We start from the raw sequence: 21,192 nt of genomic DNA on the forward strand, positions 1-21,192 counted from the left end.
GGAGGCTCACAAATGCACTGTTTGGGGGGGATCTTTATCAGAAAGGCCTCTCATTTAAAACGACTGAGATCGCAAGAGATTTTGGACCTCACACAGCGCATTGCAACCGTGGAGTTGCTCCACAAACGTACATGCGATGAGCACATGTACCTGGAATTGATTGAGCTGCGGCGATGCCTGAGCATGCTGCTTAATTATGACATGCAGAGGTCTTTTCTACGCACTAGGGCTCTTTTTTATGAACATGGCAACAAAAGTTGCTTGTTAGCGAGGACGCTGCGGGCTAACCAACAATCGCTCTACATAAGTAGAATCAAGACGCCTCATGGCCTAACTTCTTGCTCTACAGATATCGCTGATTCCTTTTGTCGTTACTGTAGCTCCTTATACAATCTTCAATGTGACTACACAGGCGATCGTCTGAGTTCCCTCATCGGTAACCGGAGACGCATGTGAGCCGCAAGCTCGCTGGGGACCAATCGGAAGAGCTGGAACTCGAAATCACAGTTGAGGAAGTGTTGGCTGCAATGACATCCAGAAAGCCCAGATGGGTTGCCCTTTCGTTATTACCGGGTCTTTTGGGAGTAGCTACAGACTCCCTTTCACAACTTTCCTCAACACTATACGACAGGGGGAATACTTACATCCCCACTTGCTGATGGCGACGATATGTATGTTGCCTAAAGAAGGTAAAGATCCATTATTATGCCAGAGCTAAAGACCCATCTCCCTTCTGTACACTGATCTGAAATATTTCGCATTGGCAACTAGGCTCCAACTGGTCTTGGGATCTCTGATACACCCAGACCAGTGGCGTCGCTACAGGGGGGCAAGGGGGGGCAATTGCCCCCCCTAGGTTAATCCTTGCCCCCCCTGTTGCCCCCCTGCCGAATTTGGAATAAAGTCGCAATGCGACTTTAAATCCCGTCTTTTTTTTATTATTATTTTTTTTTTATGTGGAGGAGAGAGAGGGTGTGGCCCGCGTAAGATCGGCAGCCAAGGCAACCGATCTTACTCGGGCTGCACCACGAGCCCTGCTACTTACCTATGGGAGGGTCTTCTGTGCTGCATACAGGAAGCGGAAGCTAGCAGAGAACGCAGAGGGAGGCCGCGCCCCCTGCTGAAGTCTTGCCGAAGTCATCGAGGAGCTGCAGTGCAGGTAAGGGGGTGGGGAGGGTGTTTGAATGAGTATATGAATGAATGAGTGTGTGTAAGTGCTGGAACCTAGGCATGATGGGACTGTGATTGCTGTTAGCAATCACACTCCTATCATGCCAAGTCAGCCAGTACATGCTGAAACCTGGCTAGCTGCCCCCATTGTGTATTGATGCTGCCAGCAGTATGGGGTCTGCACATCACAGCCACCCTGTACCAGCATGTACTGGCTGACTTGGCATGATAGGAGTGTGATTGCTAACAGCAATCACAGTCCCATCATGCCTAGGTTCCAGGATTTACTGGTTGGATGTGTAAGTGCTGGAACCTAGGCATGATGGGACTTTGATTGCTGTTAGTAATCACACTCCTATCATGCCAAGTCAGCCAGTACATGCTGAAAACTAGCTAGCTGCCCCCCCCCTTGTGTATTGATGCTGCCAGCAGTATGGGGTCTACACATCACTTACAGCCACCCTGTACCAGCATGTACTGGCTGACCTGGCATGATTGGAGTGTGATTGCTGTGGGCAGTGTGGATGCCAGGGCTGGCTTTGGGGTGTGGGTAATTCTGGGGATTTTAAATATACCTTTTAATGCCGTGTTTTTATGTGAATTCCAATTGATCTATACCTGCAAAGCTGGGTTTTTGTGTTATTCTGTAGATCCATATCTATATATTTCCATACATTATTTATGTGTACCTGCAAATACAGTGTTTGTATGTCTTATTAATACCTGCAATGCTGTTTCCATGTATTTATTTGATCTATACCTGCAATGCTACGTTTCATATATTATTATTGTATACCTGCAAATACAGGATTTGTATGTCTGATTCTGTTTATTTGATATATACATTCAGTGCTGAGATCACAAGTGAATTTCAGTTGATCTATACATGCAAAGCTTGGTTTGTGTGTTAATGTGTTGATCTATACCTGCTATTGGCAACTGGGGCTAATATTAATATATATGGGCAGCAGGGGCATCAATACACAAGGGGCAAAAACACTAAGGGGGTATAAACAACAATGCAGTGTGAAAAATCCATCCTGATGTAGACGTCTGTGACGTAGATTGTGTCCTGCTGTTTGTGTGTTTTTGGTTATCGGTGTAGCAGAGCCTGTCCTCGGGTGTGTGTGTATAGGTGTTGGTGTGGCAGAGCCTGTCCTGGTGTGTGCGTTCAGTTGTCAGTGTGGCAGAGCCCGTCCTAGGGTGTGTGCTTGGGTGTCAGTGTGGCAGAGCCTGTCCTGATGTGTTTGGGTGTCTGTGTGGCAGAGCCTGTCCTGGTGTGTGTCTGGGTGTCGGTGTGACAGAGCCTGTCCTGGTGTGTGTCTGGGTGTTGGTGTGACAGAGCCTGTGTTGGTGTGTGTGTGTTTGGTCATCTGTTCCTGGCACTTAACTTACAGTAGGAATTATTTAATTTATATTTATCCAGAGATAAAATGCCCTCCTGAAGTTGTAGTGACTTCAGGGGACAAAACGTTCAAGGCCCTGAAATAATTTAGTGGAAAAGTTATTTATTGTGTTATAATATTTATTTCAAGGATAAGTCGCACTCATTTGTGGCTTCAGGCTTCCCATGTTGAATGATCAAGTATTATTTTAGCCCAGTAACAAAAGTATAATTCCATAGCACATTACTTTTGGAAATTATGAATGCCCCCCCAGTTTGACTGTGGTATCTTGTGTGCCCCCCCTATATATTGTTTCTAGAGTCGCCACTGACCCAGACCAGTCAGACTTTATTACGGGGAGGGAGGGGTGTGATGGGACTTTCAAGGCTCTGAACACCATACATCTCGCCCAAGTGACTGGCCAGAAAATTCTCTTGTCCACCAACGTGGAAAAGGCGTTCGACAGGGTTGCTTGGGACTTTATGCTCCTGGGTTTCGGCCGCTATTGGCTCCATTGGATAATCTCACTGTATTCGTTTGAACGGGGCACTCATGGACTCCTTTCCAATTCAAAATGGTACGCGTCAGGGGTGTCCCCTCTCTCCCCTCATGTTCACCATTGCACATGGGCCTTTCCTGCAAGCGGTCAGGATCAATCACAACGTTCATGGTCTGGCCTGTTCTGGTCGCCCGCTTAAAGTTTCCGTGTATGCAGACTATTTGCTCTTTGCGGTATCGCAGCCCATCGTTTCTCTTCCGCATATACATGAGGAATTGTGGATCTATGGTTTTCTTTCTAACTTAAAGATCAATACAGATAAATCTGAGATCCTGGATGTCTCTTTGTCCCCTGCTGAGGCTCGGGCGCTTAAGGCTTCCTTCCCGTACAGCACGGGGCTACAGCCTGGAGCTTTCCAGCTCCCGCTTTGTTCGAACCCCTTTGTGTGTGGCTCTTTGGCGGTGTGGCGTTGCAGGCAGATCAGGGGGGCTTTCTCCTCCTTCCCGTCCCCACTGACTCCTATTGCAGGTAACCCGGATTTTGTCCTGGGGATGGAAAGGGGGTTTCTTGAATCTTTTGATATGCCCCCTGACTTGACTCTGTCGGATGTGTGGGACGGTGCTGCACCTTTTCCTTTTGAACGGGCTGCTCCCACCACTAGGTACACCATGATACAGCGCTTCCTTTACACCCAAAATACACGCTACGTTACCTCGCGTCCGGGTAAACATAATATCACAAGGAACATAACACCGTTTGAGCAGCTCACTAAGCGGGAGACTTTGCCCAAGGGTGGGATTTCTATTATGTATCACATGTTTCTGTCGGGAGACTCCTCTGTTCCTCCATCATTTATGGGAACCTGGGAGACTGCTCTCGGGGAAACCCTCTCGGACCACCAATGGGAGAAGGTTTACATCTTGATGCATAAATGCTCCATTGTCTCGCTTACAAGCTGTTATCTCTGTGGTATAGAACTCCTGTGGCTGTTTCGCCATGAGGAGGGATCCGACCAGCTGGAGGCGTGGTGTGAAAACTGGCGCTTACCTACATATCTGGTGGGCTGTAGTCGACTACAGCCCTTTTGGATTAGTGTTTTTCGCTGCTTGGAGGAAGTGACGGGACAGTCCATCCTGCCTTTCCCCGTGTCTTGGTCTCCTTCATTCTGAAAGATCTTTAGGGTCTATGAAACGCTCAGTTATATGGCACCTTCTTAATGCTGCGTGTTGCCTTGTCCCATTGTCCCACTGGAAGCGTCCTGAGACCCCTTCCCTAAGCCATTGGGTGGAGAAGATAAGGGTGATGAAAGAATTGATCCACTTGTCCTCTGACAGGATGGTAGCATACACAGGAGTCTGGGCTCCCTGGTTGGCCTTCCAATCCTCTGCGGTCCTGGCGGAGCTCCTTAGACAGTAAATCTCAGATCTCTTAAGCTCTGGGCCCTCTCACACCCGAGGCTTGTAACATTTCTTTTCCTGTTCTGATCCACACTCTTCTTCTTCTCTCTCACGTCTACCACTCACTCTCCCCCCTCCACCACCCTTTTCTTTCTCCCCTCTTAAACCTAATTCCTCACTAGCCCCCTTTCCCTACTGCCCTCCACCTTCCCTTCCCCCTTCCTTCATGTGTGTATGTGTTGTTTTTTGGGGGTTTTTTTGGGCCGTGGTAGCGGGAGATTTTGGCAGCATGTGGGTCTAGTTTGATTGCTGTTTACTTTCAACTCCACAATGCTCCACACCGCATTTTCTTAATGTTATGTAAGGTGGTGCAGCACTACAACTGTGCCCTTTTTTGTGCTTCTCTTGTTCTTGTAACTATTATTGTCTATACCACTGATGCTAATTTCCCCTTTTATTTTACTTCCTTTTCCTTTCGTTTTTGTTGATCTGTTCCAGTAAAAAAATAATTTACCTAAATTCCCTCATAGTTTTAGCCTCTATTGCCTATGATGGAAGGCTGCTCCACTTACTATATACCACCCTCTCAGTGAAGTTTATCTCCTTTACGTCTAATTATCTGACTCTCTAGTTTTAGATTATGATCTCTAGATCTCATTTTTGTATACATTGAAATAAACTTATCTGCTGTACTTTTTTTTAACTCTGGTGCGCCGGATTTTTTTTTGTACTCTGGTGTGCTTCTTATCAATGGGCTGGCTACAAGGTTAATCTCTGATCTTACCAGCCAGCTCATCTAAACCATGGATGACTGTGCTGAAACAGCCTCCATAGTAGGCAGTAAAAGATGCTACACATCTGTAAGAAACAGGCCTCCAGGATATGATATACCCCGACACTGAGCAATGATGATGAAATCCACGGAGGGGGCCACTATGGGCTCTGCCCTGGGTCAAGGTAAAAATACATCTAATGAATGCACTGACAATTCTTCAACTTCACAACTTAAAGGAAATATGTCAAAGATATTTATGTACTTCTACATTTGTGCTTTTATATTCTTCACTATTAAAACAAATTTAGGTGTCAGTTGTATGTTCTGCAGAAGCACTTATAGGTCTAAAATGTATGTGTAGTGAAAGGCACTTTGCTTTTAATTGTGATATGCCCCTCTTACAAATACCTGTCTGGAAACAGGATTATCCAGTTGTTGTGTAAGACAATAACAATAGCATTGCTAGGAAAATATAAGGATTCCAAAACTACACCCAAACTAGAGCTGTATTCTGTTTGAGTGTATAAATACAAGGTCGTCAAGAAGGGCATCTTCTCAAGGCACCACAAGGTGAGGAAAACTATTGAGCCGGTTGGTGGCAATGCCCCTTCTGCTTCCAAAAATGGATGCGAAATCAGAGCGGGACATGACCTAGAACCCTGCCCCAAGAGTCCTGGTTATGACCTACCCCAAGAGACTGAACAAATAGAATTCTTAACTGAAGTACTAAATAAGCAAACAGTCATGGTTTATAAACACACAATATATTATCATAGACAACAGCGTTTATTAATTGCTATAAACCAGTCACTTTCCCACAAGTTTTTACTCAGGGGCTCAATGATGTACTGGTTCTGATAATACGAAGATTCCTCTGAAATAATAGCTTTATTTCCTGTGTAGAAAAAAAGTTTAACTTCTTTATTAAAATGGAAAATGCTATTATTTTTTGTCTGCTGTATATGAGGCATAATATAAATTGATTTTTAAAATTAGATTGTTTTCCTTGTAAGGGAATTAAAATTTATAATATATTATTTCTTTTATCACCGAGAGATATTTTTTTTTCGAATGTCTGCTAGTATTAAGTGATATATGGTATTATATAGAAAATATTTTTCCCTAAAATTTTTGGCAAATTTGCCAAATGTAGAGAAGAGTTGCTTACATGGCAATGGCACCTTCTATGAAAGAATACAAAGTGTGTAGTATAGCCTGTTGACATGTATATAATTTGGCTTTCAGAAAGGCCACATCTATATTCAATTACTCTTGAATGATATGATGATGAACACAACTTGCTTTGTAGGCAATAATCCTCTTTACTTGTTAAATATTGAATGAAGAAGCTTTTCTTACTGACATGCTATTTATATACATAAACCTGTCAAAAACGGTTGAATGATACTGTGTAGTGATGGGGGGAGAAGCCAGAGCTCTGTCACCTTTTGATCTGGATGTGTCAGTACCCCCAGCTTATCTTTCTACTTTATCCTGATACTTTTATATATCAATTCTAATTTTTAAGTATGTGTAGCAATGTATTCTAGCCTAGGCCTAGGGGGGCGACAATGCCACATACAAAACCAAGAGTCAGATCGCCCTGATGCGCTGCTGCTCAATGGGCTGGTTATAAGGGAGATCTCCGGTCTTCCCAACTGGTCCATTTATACTATGGAATACCGTCAAGCCGACACAGCCTCCATAGGATGAAATAAAAGGTATGGAGGGGTGGCTGGAATCACTGCCCTCTTTTAGGCCTTGGACAGCACTGAGGTAAATACGCCACTGTGAATATGGCCAACCTGTTGGCATCTTGACTTCTTTCTGAAGAAGTTGGGATAGTAACTGATACTTTTTTAAAGCAATTCTACCTCTATCCACAGGTGGCTTCTGTAGGTGTTCAATATTTTTAGCCATTAGGTTGTCTGTCTGGTTCTACTTTAGTGCTGGTGTGCTGGACATAACTGGCTAACATACATTGAGGTTGTAGTCTGTGTCTTCTTAATTTAGATTCAATGTACCATTATGCCACACAATGTAAGGTACTTACTAATAAATAAAGTTTTATGTGCAAAAATATTGGAATGTTACTTTGCTGATTTCATAATATGTAAAGTTTAACAATTAGGTGAGTACATTTACCCTAACTGTGAATAAAAACAATAAAAACATTTTATTAAAATATTTTTTCTATCAATTTAAACTGCAGTGAGGTTTTTTGAAATGCTTGGTAACAGGGAAAAAAATACTTAAAAAAATATTTGTTAGTAATGGAAAACTAAACAAAATCTTTAATTACTTTACCCATGAGAACCTAAAGGGTTCAGCAAACTATGTAGACTTTATATGATCAGCTGTTAAGATAATGGTGCAACAGCTAGGATAGTTCAGTGGCAGGAAGAAACAGGGAGGGTCTTCCAATAATAACCACCCTTAAGGGGTGACACAAGCAATCAGCAAAATTGGCTAAACCTCCAGCAACAACAGAGAATAGCTGGATGGCAGGTAGTAAGTAAGCAAGGCCTCTCACAGTACCAGGCATCCCAGGCAGCTGCTTGGGGTCCCTCAATCATTAGGTTGCTAGACAGTGACATATTCTTTCTTGGAAGAGGTATGAAGTAGTGACATTCCGTAGGAAGCTTTACTAGGAGAAGACTGCCTTAGAGGGTGCACAAATACATGTACATTGTACAAATATCCTCCTTATGGCCCCCCTTTCTAAGATCTCAGAACATGTTGTGCTTGTGTCTGTATTTCAGTGTTCGTCAACCATAATAATTCACAACGGTGTTTAGGCAAGACTAAAAAGCCAAAACAGGTTTTATAAATTAAATTTGAAAAACACGCAATAAATGTAAAACCTTAATTCTATCTAAAATTGGAGGGCACCATAGAGTGTTCTTCGTTGTGCCGTTTAGTCTAGGACAGGCCCCATAAGTAAACAAAAATGGTTAAAGGACTTGATAATTCTGAGGAACCTAGGAAGTTTTACTTCCATTTTCAAGATTGGCATGTAATACCTGGGAACTTCTCATCAGGATGAGGCCAGCACCGCTGACGACGGTGGGAAACACTCATATTTACAGGAAAAAATGGGCGGGGAGCGGGGCATGTCAAGACCTGGAGGATTCAGGTTTTGACCCGGAGAACCGGATGAGCAGCGCTCACCCGGCAAACTCCGGGTGAAACCCGGAGAGTTCTCAGGTATGGTAATCATTAAAAAAATAATGTACAATTAACAAAAAACATTCTTGTATATAGTGCACTTTGCAAGTGTACATCTTTAGTAAGGACAGTCCCTTTTTTCCTCCCCTTATGTCCCTGTGTTTGGTGAGTTTGAGTGCATCACAATGTTCTACAACCCTAAAAGTCTTGACAATGTGTAAATAAACAATATTTTGTATCATTCTCCTAAATGTATAACAAAGTTATATTATTAATAGGTTGCAGAGTCTTATCACCATTTCCTCTAAAACAAATGCCACTCTTTGTTCTTTTGAAACGTTGAGATGTATTTAGTGACATGAAATATCATTAAGAAAAAAAACACATTTTCTTTCTCTATGCAGATTATTGGGACCATTCCCCTCATGCCAAATGCCTTGTCATCAAATCAAGCTGGAGGAGGAGGAGCTCAGGGACTTCAAGTACAGCCAATAACTCCACAACTGCTAACCAATGCCCAGGGTCAAATCATTGCCACCGTGATAGGGAATCAGATTCTCCCAGTGATCAACACCCAGGGAATAACACTGTCACCCCTCAAACCTGGACAACAGGTAATCTTCTTGTTTTAGGTCAAATTCACCAATGGAATGGTTCATGGAACCTAAAAAAGTAACACATGTTTAGAATACAATAGATGTTATGCATCAAAAACGATTCTCCCGTAAAGTTCCTATCATAATAGGTCAGCAGATTAACCATGCTGATTGGGCTATTCCGCTGGGTAATATGGTCAATATTTTTCTTGTTATAAACCATGTGCAACATATATAGTATAGGCATAAAGGTATATATTTACATTGTATTTAGCTACACCTTAGATACCTTTTGTCACGTGTGTAAATATTTATCAGGAATAAATATTTGCAGGAAGTTGGTGGGACCAAAATAACAAAAGGAAAGAGGTAGTTTTGAGACAGCTCTGCTTCTCATCCCTTTCCTTTTAAACGTGGCAGCGTGAGCCATATGCTGGTCCCGTGCCCACACAAACTCACATAGCTTTAACACACTATGTGTGTTGTTGTGTTATTGTGTAACATTATGCATGAAGCTCTTCTATAAACAACAACATTATGTAGCAATATAAATGTAATATCAATTTCTGCCCTAATAAACAAAGCTGCTCGCTGTAAAATGATATAGTGATTTAATAGTAATAGTTAAATTGTAATCATGAGGATTCTTTTGTCATGTATAGTGGAGTTCACATGCAATCCTGTTTTTAGCTTTAGAGCAGTGGGGTTAAATGATCTTGCTGATCATATATTTTATTCTTGTATATGTATTTGGAGACCGGCTACAAAAAAGCACAGCTATATGATTGAATTTGAAATTGATGTTTTTGTTTTTCTTTAATAATAACGGTGATTGGTCTTATCATATATGTTTAGTGGTATGATCCCACTGCTTGTGGAAAATTACTCAAAGCATCATTAAGTAGGCGATGAGACATGTAAAATCTTTATACAGAATATAGTAACTAATACAGTACCTGTTAGGTAGTCATGAAGATAGCTGTTTACAGGTTATTGGCTTTGCATTTTTCTAATAATAAATGAATTCTTGTTCATGCTGAGTACTGCTGAAAAGACTGGCTTTCATTCATCAAAGTCCAAAAGAAGTCACACTGCATGGCTTTGCACCAAAGCCAGCAGTTCTTTGTAGTAGAGCTAAGTCTAGTTGTTTCTGTATGTTAGGTATGGGGGGGGGCATTCTTGCCTTTGTCATTATAAGTGCAGAACTTTTTTTTCTATCAATTAACTCATTCAGTTACACCCAAAGAAAATGAGGTCTTGGAACTTAATAAGACTATAAACAAGACACACATTTCTAATGATCCATCTAATATACAAAGAAAATGCATTCTCATTAAATGCAATTTTTATTTAAAGTGAAATTGCTTTTGTGCATAGTGTTTTTGTATATTCAAGAACATCAGTTTTGTGCTTTTGATGTTAAGCTTGACTTTAAACTGCCATGCCCGTGCACCAGCAGCCTCAAGTGATTAAAGAGACATTGCATTCTCCATTGACTATAATAGGAGTAATTTAAGTATATATACGCCAAAGGGATCATCAACAGATGTCTTTAAATGACAACATGGATTCCTTCCCAAAGGTTAGCATTTGTTAAAAACTTTCATCCCAGAGAGCATGGGAAGGTGTCAAGACTGAGGCAGGGATAATTAATCCCAGTCCCAATGGGTGTGGGTTTGTGTGCGAGAGGGCATAAGAAGGTTCCCCTTCCCTGAGAAAAGATTAATAGGTGTTTTTCGTGGCTCCGGTTCAGCTATTTGCTTCTAGTAAAGGGACACTGTAATGCTACGGCGTACAATTACATTAAATATGATTCCGGGTAGGCCCCCTTTCTGTTTTATCTGGACATTGTTAATGTGCACAAAGTGAGGTTCATACAGGATTAGGATCGAAGTGGAACAACTTGATCTGGCTTCACAAAACTTTAACCTTTGCCCCACTGAATTTGAATGTCTACTGTGAGCTAGGGCTTATTTCACAACATTATTGACCAATGTCAGTAATTCCCATGGCAGTATACCAACATTTAATAGAAAGCCTTCACAGAATAGGAGCTGCAACTCTGTGCAAATCCCACATCTGTACAAGCTGCCTGAGGCTAGCTTTGCCTTTAATCCCACCCACCAAAATGCCTAATACTGCCCGCTCACTAAGCCAAGTGCATTATTAGAAAAAAGCAGATTTTTGAAATAGATTGCACCAAGGCCCGGACTGGCCCCCCGCTCCATACACATTGTGGACCCCTACACTGGCTGGATGTTCCCGGGCGCACACTGTGTGAGCAAAAAAACATGGCATGCAGCCTATCATGTCCAGCAGTCGGCTGCACTTATGTCATGGACTGGTCGGTCCTGTCGACCCCACTCCAGTCTTGATTTAAGAGACATCTAGTCATCCCAATAATCACCATTGCATAAACCTGCCTATGTTATCTTTAACATTTTTAAAATGTCTCTTGCTAATGCGTTACATGTAAAATTGTATTTAGTTGTCCTAGAGATCCCCTGGTCTCCCCTGATTGTCTCACTGCGCTGTTAAATTGATAGAGGTCTGCGTTAATGACTGCTTGTCAGACAGGTAAGATAGGTGGGTGGTCCCACTCGGACACCATCTCTATCCTGCCTCCTACCAAAGGCTTTCAGGTTTTGGACACCTGAAATGTTTGGGGGTATGCTACAGCGGGATAAAGCCTTAGTAGCAGTATTAATTGTATTTAAAACATATATCGAAAACAAATTTAGAAACAAAATGTGCATGCAGCCTACCGTACATAGGCTGGAGTAAGAAAAAACAGAAAAAAATACTTCCCCTTTAAAAGCACAGGAAAAAGAATACTTGTATTTGTCAGTGTCTAAATGTGATTCACGGGGATTAAAGCTTCCAATTATTTTTCTCTTCTTGGCCTGCCCAGCCAAGCTGTGGAGCAGTCATTTTTGCTCAGTGGGTGCTCACATTTAGAGAAGGTGCAAATAGACACAATCATAAAGAAATGATTGACATTTTACTGCCATTTTGTAAAGGTAATTCACTAATGCTATCCCTATATTTTTCAGACCACATTGTGTGTGAATTTCAGTTTTGTCTATGGCAGCTTTCAAGCAACTACAAGCAGTCAAGTGCTCCATTTACAAAATGTTAAGGCTACATCATAAATCTTTTATTTCATCCACAAGTTTAAGGTTGTCGCATAATCATTTAACGCTTAGTCACATTTAAGTCATCTTCAAAAGCTGCATGTTCTTTTATATAAATCATCCTTAAGAGAACACCAGTAACCAATATTTTTTGTTGGTGGAGTCTCAGGATTTTGGCCTACAGGGTCCTAAGGCCTCTAAATGTACATATATAGGTTTGTAGCGCAAACTATTCTCTTATGGTAACTATTTTCCAATATTTTCCCTCACATTTTCCTAATTTCCCTCAATGCTATGCCCTTTATATCTATCGATTAAAACGTAGAAATATAAAAAGTAAAAACAAACATGGTCCTATTAAAAAAAATGCACTTGCAGCTTAGGTAGTTCATCTATTAGTGTTCAGTTTTATTCAGATGTCACTATATATAATGAAGGGTCAACACATGAGCTTAAGGAGTGAGTTGGTCTGACATAACGTATAGTTAACACCTTAAAAGCCAAGGGTGTTTTGCCATTTCTACTCCATGATTTGTCTTTTCTACTAGAAGGGGCACTGTCTTATGTTGTTTAATGGTTTCTATTTTTTGTTTTTGACAACAAGTAAAACCACATTTCTTATGTGCCACAGCAAATTAAAAAAAATAGTATTGATTTGTTTCAAACTGTTTTTTTATGGGTAGGCAATTTACAATGCCATGCCATTAGTGTCAATAACAAGATATACAAAGTGTGTTTTGTGAGGTGTCTTTCAAACTGTTTGCCAGCCCTAAACTGTGGTAGGAGTGGAAATTAGAGTTATATATATTAAATTATTTTTTATCTTAATCTTTTACCTAAATGACTTACATGCAAAATGTATATTGAAATTTGTTTCCTACATTGATATAACATTTTTTCTTGAAATTTAGCTTCATCAGCCAGCACAAACACCAGTAGGCCAGGCAACATCACAAGCCAACCTTCTTCACTTAGCTCACAACCAAGCATCTTTATCGCAAAGTCCTGTCCGTCAAGCATCTTCTTCTTCTTCCTCATCTTCTTCCTCTTCAGCTTTGAGCGTTGGACAATTAGTCAGCAGTAAGTTCTTTTCTTGTAGTGATAAATATAATTTGCATAACAAACTTCCAAAAGCTCTACGAAAAGATTTGGTTGTTGCCCATTTAATAAAATATCATAATATAATGTTACTGATGTATGAAAGGAATGAACTGTTTTTCTTTCCTTACCTCTTGTTTTTATTTTTGTCTAAATATAACAGCATATCTTGTGTGCATAAAATTGCCATTGTTTTGCCACCCTACCATTAACAAATTATGAAAAAAATATAAAAATAATTTATTTGCAATACCACATACAAATATATTAAATGTAGTTCTTAGGACATTGAGTGCATGTAAGTGGATCTGTTATTTAATTTGTTTCTTATATGGTGAAAATGCATTAAACAACATTATTAATTTTAATACTAAAGCTTTTTTGGAATACAAAGCGCTTCAGTCTATGGGCACCCTCCACTTTTTTCACATGAATAGAAGCTAGAATTAACCATTCCTTAGTGATATCCCCCAAATTTCAGGTGTCAAAATCAGGACACCTATGTTGAGTTGTGTTGCTAGATGCAGGGAGTTAGTAGGGCCAGGGTTTGGCCAAACATACACTTTACCTGAAGAGCCACCTTGCATGGCCAATTGGGTCTTTACAACGAAAACCAGGACGCTCCTAGGAGAATATACACGTTGTTAGAGTATGTGGAACATCACCTTTTTTAAAGTTAAAACACTGCGTATGATAGGACATTATATGAAACTGGGTGAGCTATTCATTTTTGGTTTAAAGTATAATATTTTCTTCTGCAAATCTTCCATTGTCAGTTTTGTACATCACAATGCTTATAAATTTAATATAATTACCATTGTTCTGCTCCATTTACCCTCCAAATAAAATTTTAAAGAGTGACTTCAAAGAGTTGCAACATATAGAAAGTTATGCAAAATCAATAGCTTTTTTGATGCAAGCACATAAAGCTTGTAAATGTGATAGCTTTAGTCTATTAGACTAGTGTCTAACTAAAGATATAAAAAAATACCTGAATACCAATATTGTTTATCATTCAGTGAGAACCATTACATTTTATGTAATAAGGACTGCCTGCACAAGTTGGTCTTTCATAAATCTAGATATAAATGCTATGGCTTAATGGCCTACCATACGTTTATTATGTTGAAGTGAAATTGGTGACAGAATAAACTAAAGTTTTAAGGAACAATAATGCAGACATTATACAAGAATTTGAAGGGCACATGCAATCAAGATAAGCACCCCCCCATTTGTGGAATTAGAACCTATGCAAGTGTGATGCCTATTATCATCTTATTACATTTGTGTTGTGTTTTTTTAAACAAAGACTTGCAAACGTGTAGTGTACTTTATAGTTTGTGTATGATTTAACAATGAACATGCCAAACTAGATAACATGTCCTCCTGTGTCCATCCACAAGTCTAACATAGATAGCCAATGGAGCTTGAAAACTGGACCTTACCAGTGGTATAAATATGAAGTTATTAATACATGTATTTCTTAATAAAATAAGAAATAAATGCATTATGTCAACTTTATATTTATCTCACTAGTAGGCATCATCTTAAGTCCCTGTTCGTGGATGAATATTCCTCCTGATTAAGTTGCTTTTGTAAACCATATTTTCATGTTAATTACATATCAGAGTCCAATTTGTATGCACTGCCATGCATTTTAATCCTACCTCATTTATACAGGCATTTTTTTAGTTATTAAAATAAGACAGTGAAGAAATTGTATTAAGCAGCAGCCAATCACAAATATACAATCAAACATTGATGTTTTTGCTAATGCACATATAATGGGCTGCTGTTTCAGTGACTGAGCATGTGCAAGAAGTTTACATACAAATGTTTCCTGATTTCAGTAAAGGCAGCCAGGGGAGGACATAAATGAGATAGATGCAAGAGATGCCACCATACGTTAACCCCTTAACGACCAATGACGTGCCAGGCACATCATGGCATTAAATAAGCTGAGAAAGTGATCTAAGGTCACCTTCTTTGCTTAAATGATGTTGCACTAATGCTCAATGTCAAGGCATTCAGCAACACCAAAATCTGCAGCAGAGGCTCCATATGGCCCCTCCCTGGGGCATCAGTGTGCACCATATATAATATGTATGCCTGATTTAAAGGAGCTTAGGAGGTGATCAGCAATCTTTTCCTAAGCTAAATGGTGTTGCTGACATTCCTCAATAACGACATATTCAGTGACACCGAAAACCCACCCCAGAACTCATTGTGTCCAATTTTTTAACCATATTAGTTTCTAGATGTTATAACAGACCTGTACTATTAAACCTAATATCTCAAAAAACAATTACACAAACATATATATATATCGCAAAAAGCACTTGGCCTTCATATTCCCCATTGGTTGATCAGTTTTTGTCCTAATTTATGAATTTATGAATTTCATTTAGGCAGAAATTCGTAATTAAACATATATTAAAATGGTGACAAAATACATTTTAGTTACTTCTCCACTTTAAATGTCACTGCATTTTTTGTATTAAAACAACAACACTTTTAGTTTTCAGAATATGCTTTGCAGTCAGGGATCAACGGCAAAAAATTGGGCCTCCAGCTGCTGTGTCATTTCCCTTGATAAGACTTAAATTGACTGCATTATCTGGCACCAAAGGAATCTTCTTCACCTAGTATGATTCTACAATTATATGCCCTTTTGGAATGAAAAATATGTCCTTCCTGAATATTCAGCTCCACATAGCAGACAAATGTAATCTTACGCATTAGGTTTTATTTTAGAAAAAAAATATTTTTAACAAATTTAATAAAACAAATTTTGTCATGATTTCAATTAAAAATAAAAAAGGTATTATAAAGGTATAGTACCTGTTAACAATGAATGGCAATGTGAGGGACTGTGCGTGGCAGTAACCTATTTTGCTGAATTCAAAGATTAAAAGTTAAAAATATATTCCTCCTATGACTTAGTCCAACAATATGGACAAAACACGTCAGTGACCACTACTATCTTGAGGATTTTTGTGTTTTTGTCCGGTGTCATGGAGTCATTTTGTATGTGGTAGATTTGGTCGTATTTTCATCACAAAGCGTAATGCCTATCCCTTATCATTTTAAAAAATATTGATATAATTACCGTTACATTTTTTGTTTGTTTGTTTCATAGACCCACAGACTGCCAGCGGTGAGGTGGATGGAGTAAATCTGGAAGAAATACGAGAATTTGCAAAAGCTTTTAAAATACGCCGCCTATCCCTTGGACTTACACAAACTCAAGTGGGGCAGGCATTAAGTGCAACAGAAGGCCCGGCCTATAGTCAATCTGCCATCTGCAGGTAAGCAATGCTGTTAAATTGGACCTGTCACCCCAAAACCATTCACATTAATAAATAAAACAACCTATAAGACACATTGCATTATAGAGCTATTCAATAGCTATGTAATATTGTATAACAAGTTTCAGGCCATAGAAATAATTATACTAGTAGCATTTATTGGACACTTCACTCCAACCCCCTTCCTTATATTTTTGCTCCAGTTGAAAACATGTTACAAACATTTTGTAAAAGTGCGAAACAAAAGATCAGTGAAAATTCAGAAGCTACGTGCATTATTGTAAATATCATATACTATATATTAAGCACGTGATTTAACTACTGTTAATTAATGTGAAGTTTTGGGGGAGTTTCAGGTAAAACAGCACTTTTTTAATTCTATATTTGCATGTTGTACATGATTCAGTTTTCAATGCATGCTTTAAAATTCCTAGATCAGGGCTTTTAATTCATTATTTCACATTATCAGTTAAACCTAATTTTAACATTTTCCCATGTTAAAAAAAATCAGATTAGTCCGGTAACAATAAAACAGTATACCTTTATTATATTTATAAACATATATCTGTAGAAGCTATAAAAAAAATAGTGAACCGTTTTCAACATTATTTAACTTCAAATGATTGTGTTTCCAATGAAAAGATAAATTATTTATTAAACTAAACAGTGATTTGATGCAGAAGATACTGAGACGAAGTGTAACAATTTTGTCTAGAATAGTTTGGATTTTTTTAAGTAAGCTTTTAATTTGCAAATTTATTTCAAGCATTGACATCATGGCAATGATTGTAGCAAAATCATTTAGCAAAAAGGGTAGTATTGTTTGGGGAGACCATGGTGCCCTCTTCCACAATGGAAATTGAAAAACCAAAACTGAACTAATTTAAGTGGGTTTTGTTCTTGGTGATCCATGAAATGCTGTGTCTTTTTATCCGCTTTTTATATTTTTAATGTATTCCCCGTAGAACAGAAGTGTACTTTTCCTGCCGTTTAAGACTAAGGTTATAAATAACATCGGTATGGGGTACTGAGCTTGCAGCTCACATTTTGTTCAATGATTTTCCATAAAACCCATTGATTGTTGTTAAATACAAAAAGCTCCATAGGATCCTCTCACTTCTATGGCATCCCCTACTGTTTTTTCTTATAAGATACCTCCCTGTAGAAAATAACCTTTATTCAGTCTATACAAGGATACCACTGCTGGGAAATTTGTTTCTTGACTTGTATATTGTTATACCAAACATCATGTAGTGAAAAATCAGCTCGGATAAGGAGCACCAATGATCTAAATTGTACTTCTTTGTTGCACGCTAGAAACATTTAAGGGAAAAAAAAAACAACAACATATAATTGTTGTTGGTAATAAGATTTATTAAATCGATACCCATTGCAAAAATTAATACATAATACTTGGAAACGTAATATATCTGCTCTATGGAACACATACTTCATAGGACAAGAAGATATTGCGTTAGGTAAATAGTTCATATTACAGAATGGTTAAACCCTGCAAAAACAATTCTTTCATCATGTCAGTTTTACTGATCCTCAATTTTGTTGACTGGGCTCTGAAAACTTGAAAATCATTGTTATTACACCAGAAAAAAACTGGATGATTTCAACCCATCTCACCAAAGCCAAAGCATGGACAGATCTGGGTACCTTAACTGTGAGTTTCATGGGTGCTGAGCAACTTGGACATTTAGTATATATTTCATATTACAGACAATTTAGGAACATTCCCTAATGCTGGAATTCAGAAGGTTCCATTATAAACCTACTACATACCAGCATATCATACTTCACACACAGGATTTTATTTTTTTTGAAAGAAGAGAGAAGATAAGGGGTTGATTTGAAAGGCTTTGAGTTAATAAAAGGCTCTACAATTTTAAAGAAAGTGTGCTAAAACATCCTGCGTGTAGTAATGGTTAATGGCAAATACAATCAAGGCTTTCCTTGAATGCCTAGAAATACATAAACATATCTGCAGAATAAATACAAATAGAGCTTTCAGATTCTAAGGAAAATTGGCAGCTTGGGTGAGAAGATTGGTTCTTATCTGCCATCATTATCCCTGTTTCTATGCCTCTTCAACATGTGCGGCTAATAGCTAAAAGAGATGTTTGTACAGCATGGTTGTTGCATAGGAACCTAGATATAGTGGATGTCACACTGGCTTCTACAGCACTGGATATTCTTTTTCACTGTTCCAAGTGAGAAACCAAGTGTCTCTTAACATTTGCTACCTCCAAGCATCTGTAGAATCCTCTCTGCTTGATACTTGCAGCTTCTCTGCTTGATACTGGCAACTTCAAGCAATGAATTCTGTTTAACCGTAAACGTCTCTGCACTAAGCAACATTCTGTAGCTTTACTAATACTATTCTAGTTTAATATCAGATATAAAAATGGAGGAGCCAGCTTTTAGATTGTTAAATAAACCAACATTTGGTTTATTTGGATGAATTAAGTTACAAATGGATATTCTTAAAATATATATTTTTGAATTAAAAACTATAATACGAATGGTATATTGGTTTGGCGCAATATATTTACTGTACAGCAATACAGGCACAAACTCATATTTGACTGCAATACAATCAAGGTACACTTAATAGTTAAAACTATACTACTGGGAAGTATTCAGATATGGTTTTGTCAAAGCACAATATCACTTTCTAAAAGGAACTGCTCAGTATCCATGACGACATATTGGTAACATCAAACCCAGGACAACGCTATTTTATTGGTTGGATATTTAACCAACCAAAACATCCCATCAAGACTAATGAAAATTATAAAAAATGAAACAGAAAAATTATCCAATCGTGACGCGAATATTGACAGGCTCAGGCTATAGATAATCTCACACACCCGACATGGCCAAAACAAACAATTAAACAAACAAAAAACTAAAAGTATAAAGTGTGGATACACTGCCACGGTACAAAGCAGCAGAGGGAGAAAATGCCCCCCTTGTAGCCACAAAACCTATATTAATATCAATGCAAATTAACTCATGCAGTGAAATAAAACAAAAGACATATATTTAACAAATAAAAGGATGCAAATGCCAAAGGGCATATATTCATCTGATATAAAGTTTTTTTAAGCACACCCTTCACATAAGTAGAGACCCTAAACGTGTATTTAGATGCTACAATTAAAAAATAACCCGGATAGAAGATTTGCATGAAGAAAAACAGCTGATGACTTATGCCATATAATTCATTTCATTTTATTTCTTGCTTGTTTTTTTCTTACTTTGGGTTCTGTCATAATGTAGGAATGCTTGCATCCATAAAACCATGCATGTCTGTTGAGTAATGTTTTATTTAGTGCAGTTTGTCAGTCTAAATTAAACTAATTGTAAATTACCTCTGCCAGTCCATTAGTCAGGCAGGCAGGGTATCCCACCCTGGCAGAGCATCAGTGTAAGACTCTTCTTTTTCAATTTTCCCCTCAGACACACCATCCTGAGAAGCCACTTTTTCCTACCACAGGAAGCCCAAGAGAACAATATAGCTAGCAGTCTGACAGCCAAACTGAATCCTGGCCTTTTGTATCCTGCCAGGTTTGAAAAGCTGGACATCACTCCTAAAAGTGCCCAGAAGATAAAGCCAGTCCTTGAGAGGTGGATGGCTGAGGCTGAGGCCCGCCACCGAGCAGGTATGCAGAACCTGACAGAATTTATCGGCAGTGAACCTTCAAAAAAGCGCAAGAGGCGCACTTCATTCACCCCACAGGCCCTAGAGATACTGAACAGCCATTTTGAGAAGAATACACACCCTTCTGGACAAGAGATGACAGAAATCGCTGAGAAGCTTAATTATGACAGGGAAGTGGTTCGGGTTTGGTTCTGTAATAAGCGACAAGCTCTCAAGAACACAATTAAACGTTTAAAACAACACGAACCAGGCACAGGAGTCCCAATGGAGTCTTTAACGGACTCAATGGAAGAAAACTCTTAAAACACTCAGCATGAACTCTGTTCATCACTCTTGTAAGTAAAAAAAAAACTGATGGACGGAACAATTTATGAACAATTTATTAATGTATTCGTAACTTTTCCAAATACAATGCACAGCACTTAGCGTGTATGTGTGTCCGTGTTAGAAATAGTCCTAAAATGGAAAAAAATACTTTTTTATGGAAATCACAAAAAAAAACAAATAACTATGATGTTTTCAGTATAATATGACAATGAGAACATGTTTGAAAACCAAGAAAATCTTTTAACTGATTACAGAAAAAACAAGCCTGCCATCTGGAGGATGAATTGTAGACTCAAGTGCTCATTCACTGGGAAATCCTCTGTATTAACCAAAGTCTGAAACATGTTATTGCAAAACTAGATTGCCTATCATCTGTTTAATAAGTATAATGTTGTTTTTCACATATTTGCTGTCTAATGTAAGAAAAATGAAATATTTATTTGCTGGTTATTTATTTTGTACATGTTATTGAGAACAAAAATAGGATTTTCATCCATTGTAAAAATTGGTAAAACAGCATTGCCTAGAGGGTATATTTATTTATCTTTATTTTGAAATGTTATTTTCGTCCCAAACTTAAATGTATATGTTCTTTATAATTATTCTGTTGATTCTTAACACATGCGGAGAATGAAGGGTGCATTTTGTGTCAATCTTTAATG

At 38.6% G+C, this 21,192-nt stretch overlaps 1 protein-coding gene across 1 annotated transcript; it reads left to right on the forward strand.

Annotated features, from left to right (window-relative positions):
• The first annotated feature begins 8,268 nt into the window (after window positions 1-8,268).
• Window positions 8,269-20,555, forward strand: POU6F2 (POU class 6 homeobox 2). Its single transcript, XM_053467811.1, has 5 exons — window positions 8,269-8,292; window positions 8,799-9,008; window positions 13,036-13,204; window positions 16,362-16,530; window positions 20,002-20,555. Exons 1-5 carry the CDS (start codon window positions 8,269-8,271, stop codon window positions 20,504-20,506), a joined length of 1,077 nt encoding a protein of 358 aa, XP_053323786.1. The 3' UTR covers window positions 20,507-20,555.
• Window positions 20,556-21,192: the final 637 nt, after the last annotated feature.

Source organism: Spea bombifrons, chromosome 5 (genome assembly GCF_027358695.1).
Source record: "Spea bombifrons isolate aSpeBom1 chromosome 5, aSpeBom1.2.pri, whole genome shotgun sequence".
In the NCBI taxonomy this organism is placed as follows: domain Eukaryota; kingdom Metazoa; phylum Chordata; class Amphibia; order Anura; family Pelobatidae; genus Spea; species Spea bombifrons.

Bases quoted from the DNA above. Each gene is read 5' to 3' on its own strand.
- POU6F2 (XM_053467811.1), top strand. From the start codon at position 8,269: ATGAGGCCAGCACCGCTGACGACG. The intron at 13,205-16,361 runs GTAAGTTCTTTT...TTTGTTTCATAG, and splicing joins CGTTGGACAATTAGTCAGCA to ACCCACAGACTGCCAGCGGT. The intron at 16,531-20,001 runs GTAAGCAATGCT...TTTTCCCCTCAG, and splicing joins AGTCAATCTGCCATCTGCAG to ACACACCATCCTGAGAAGCC.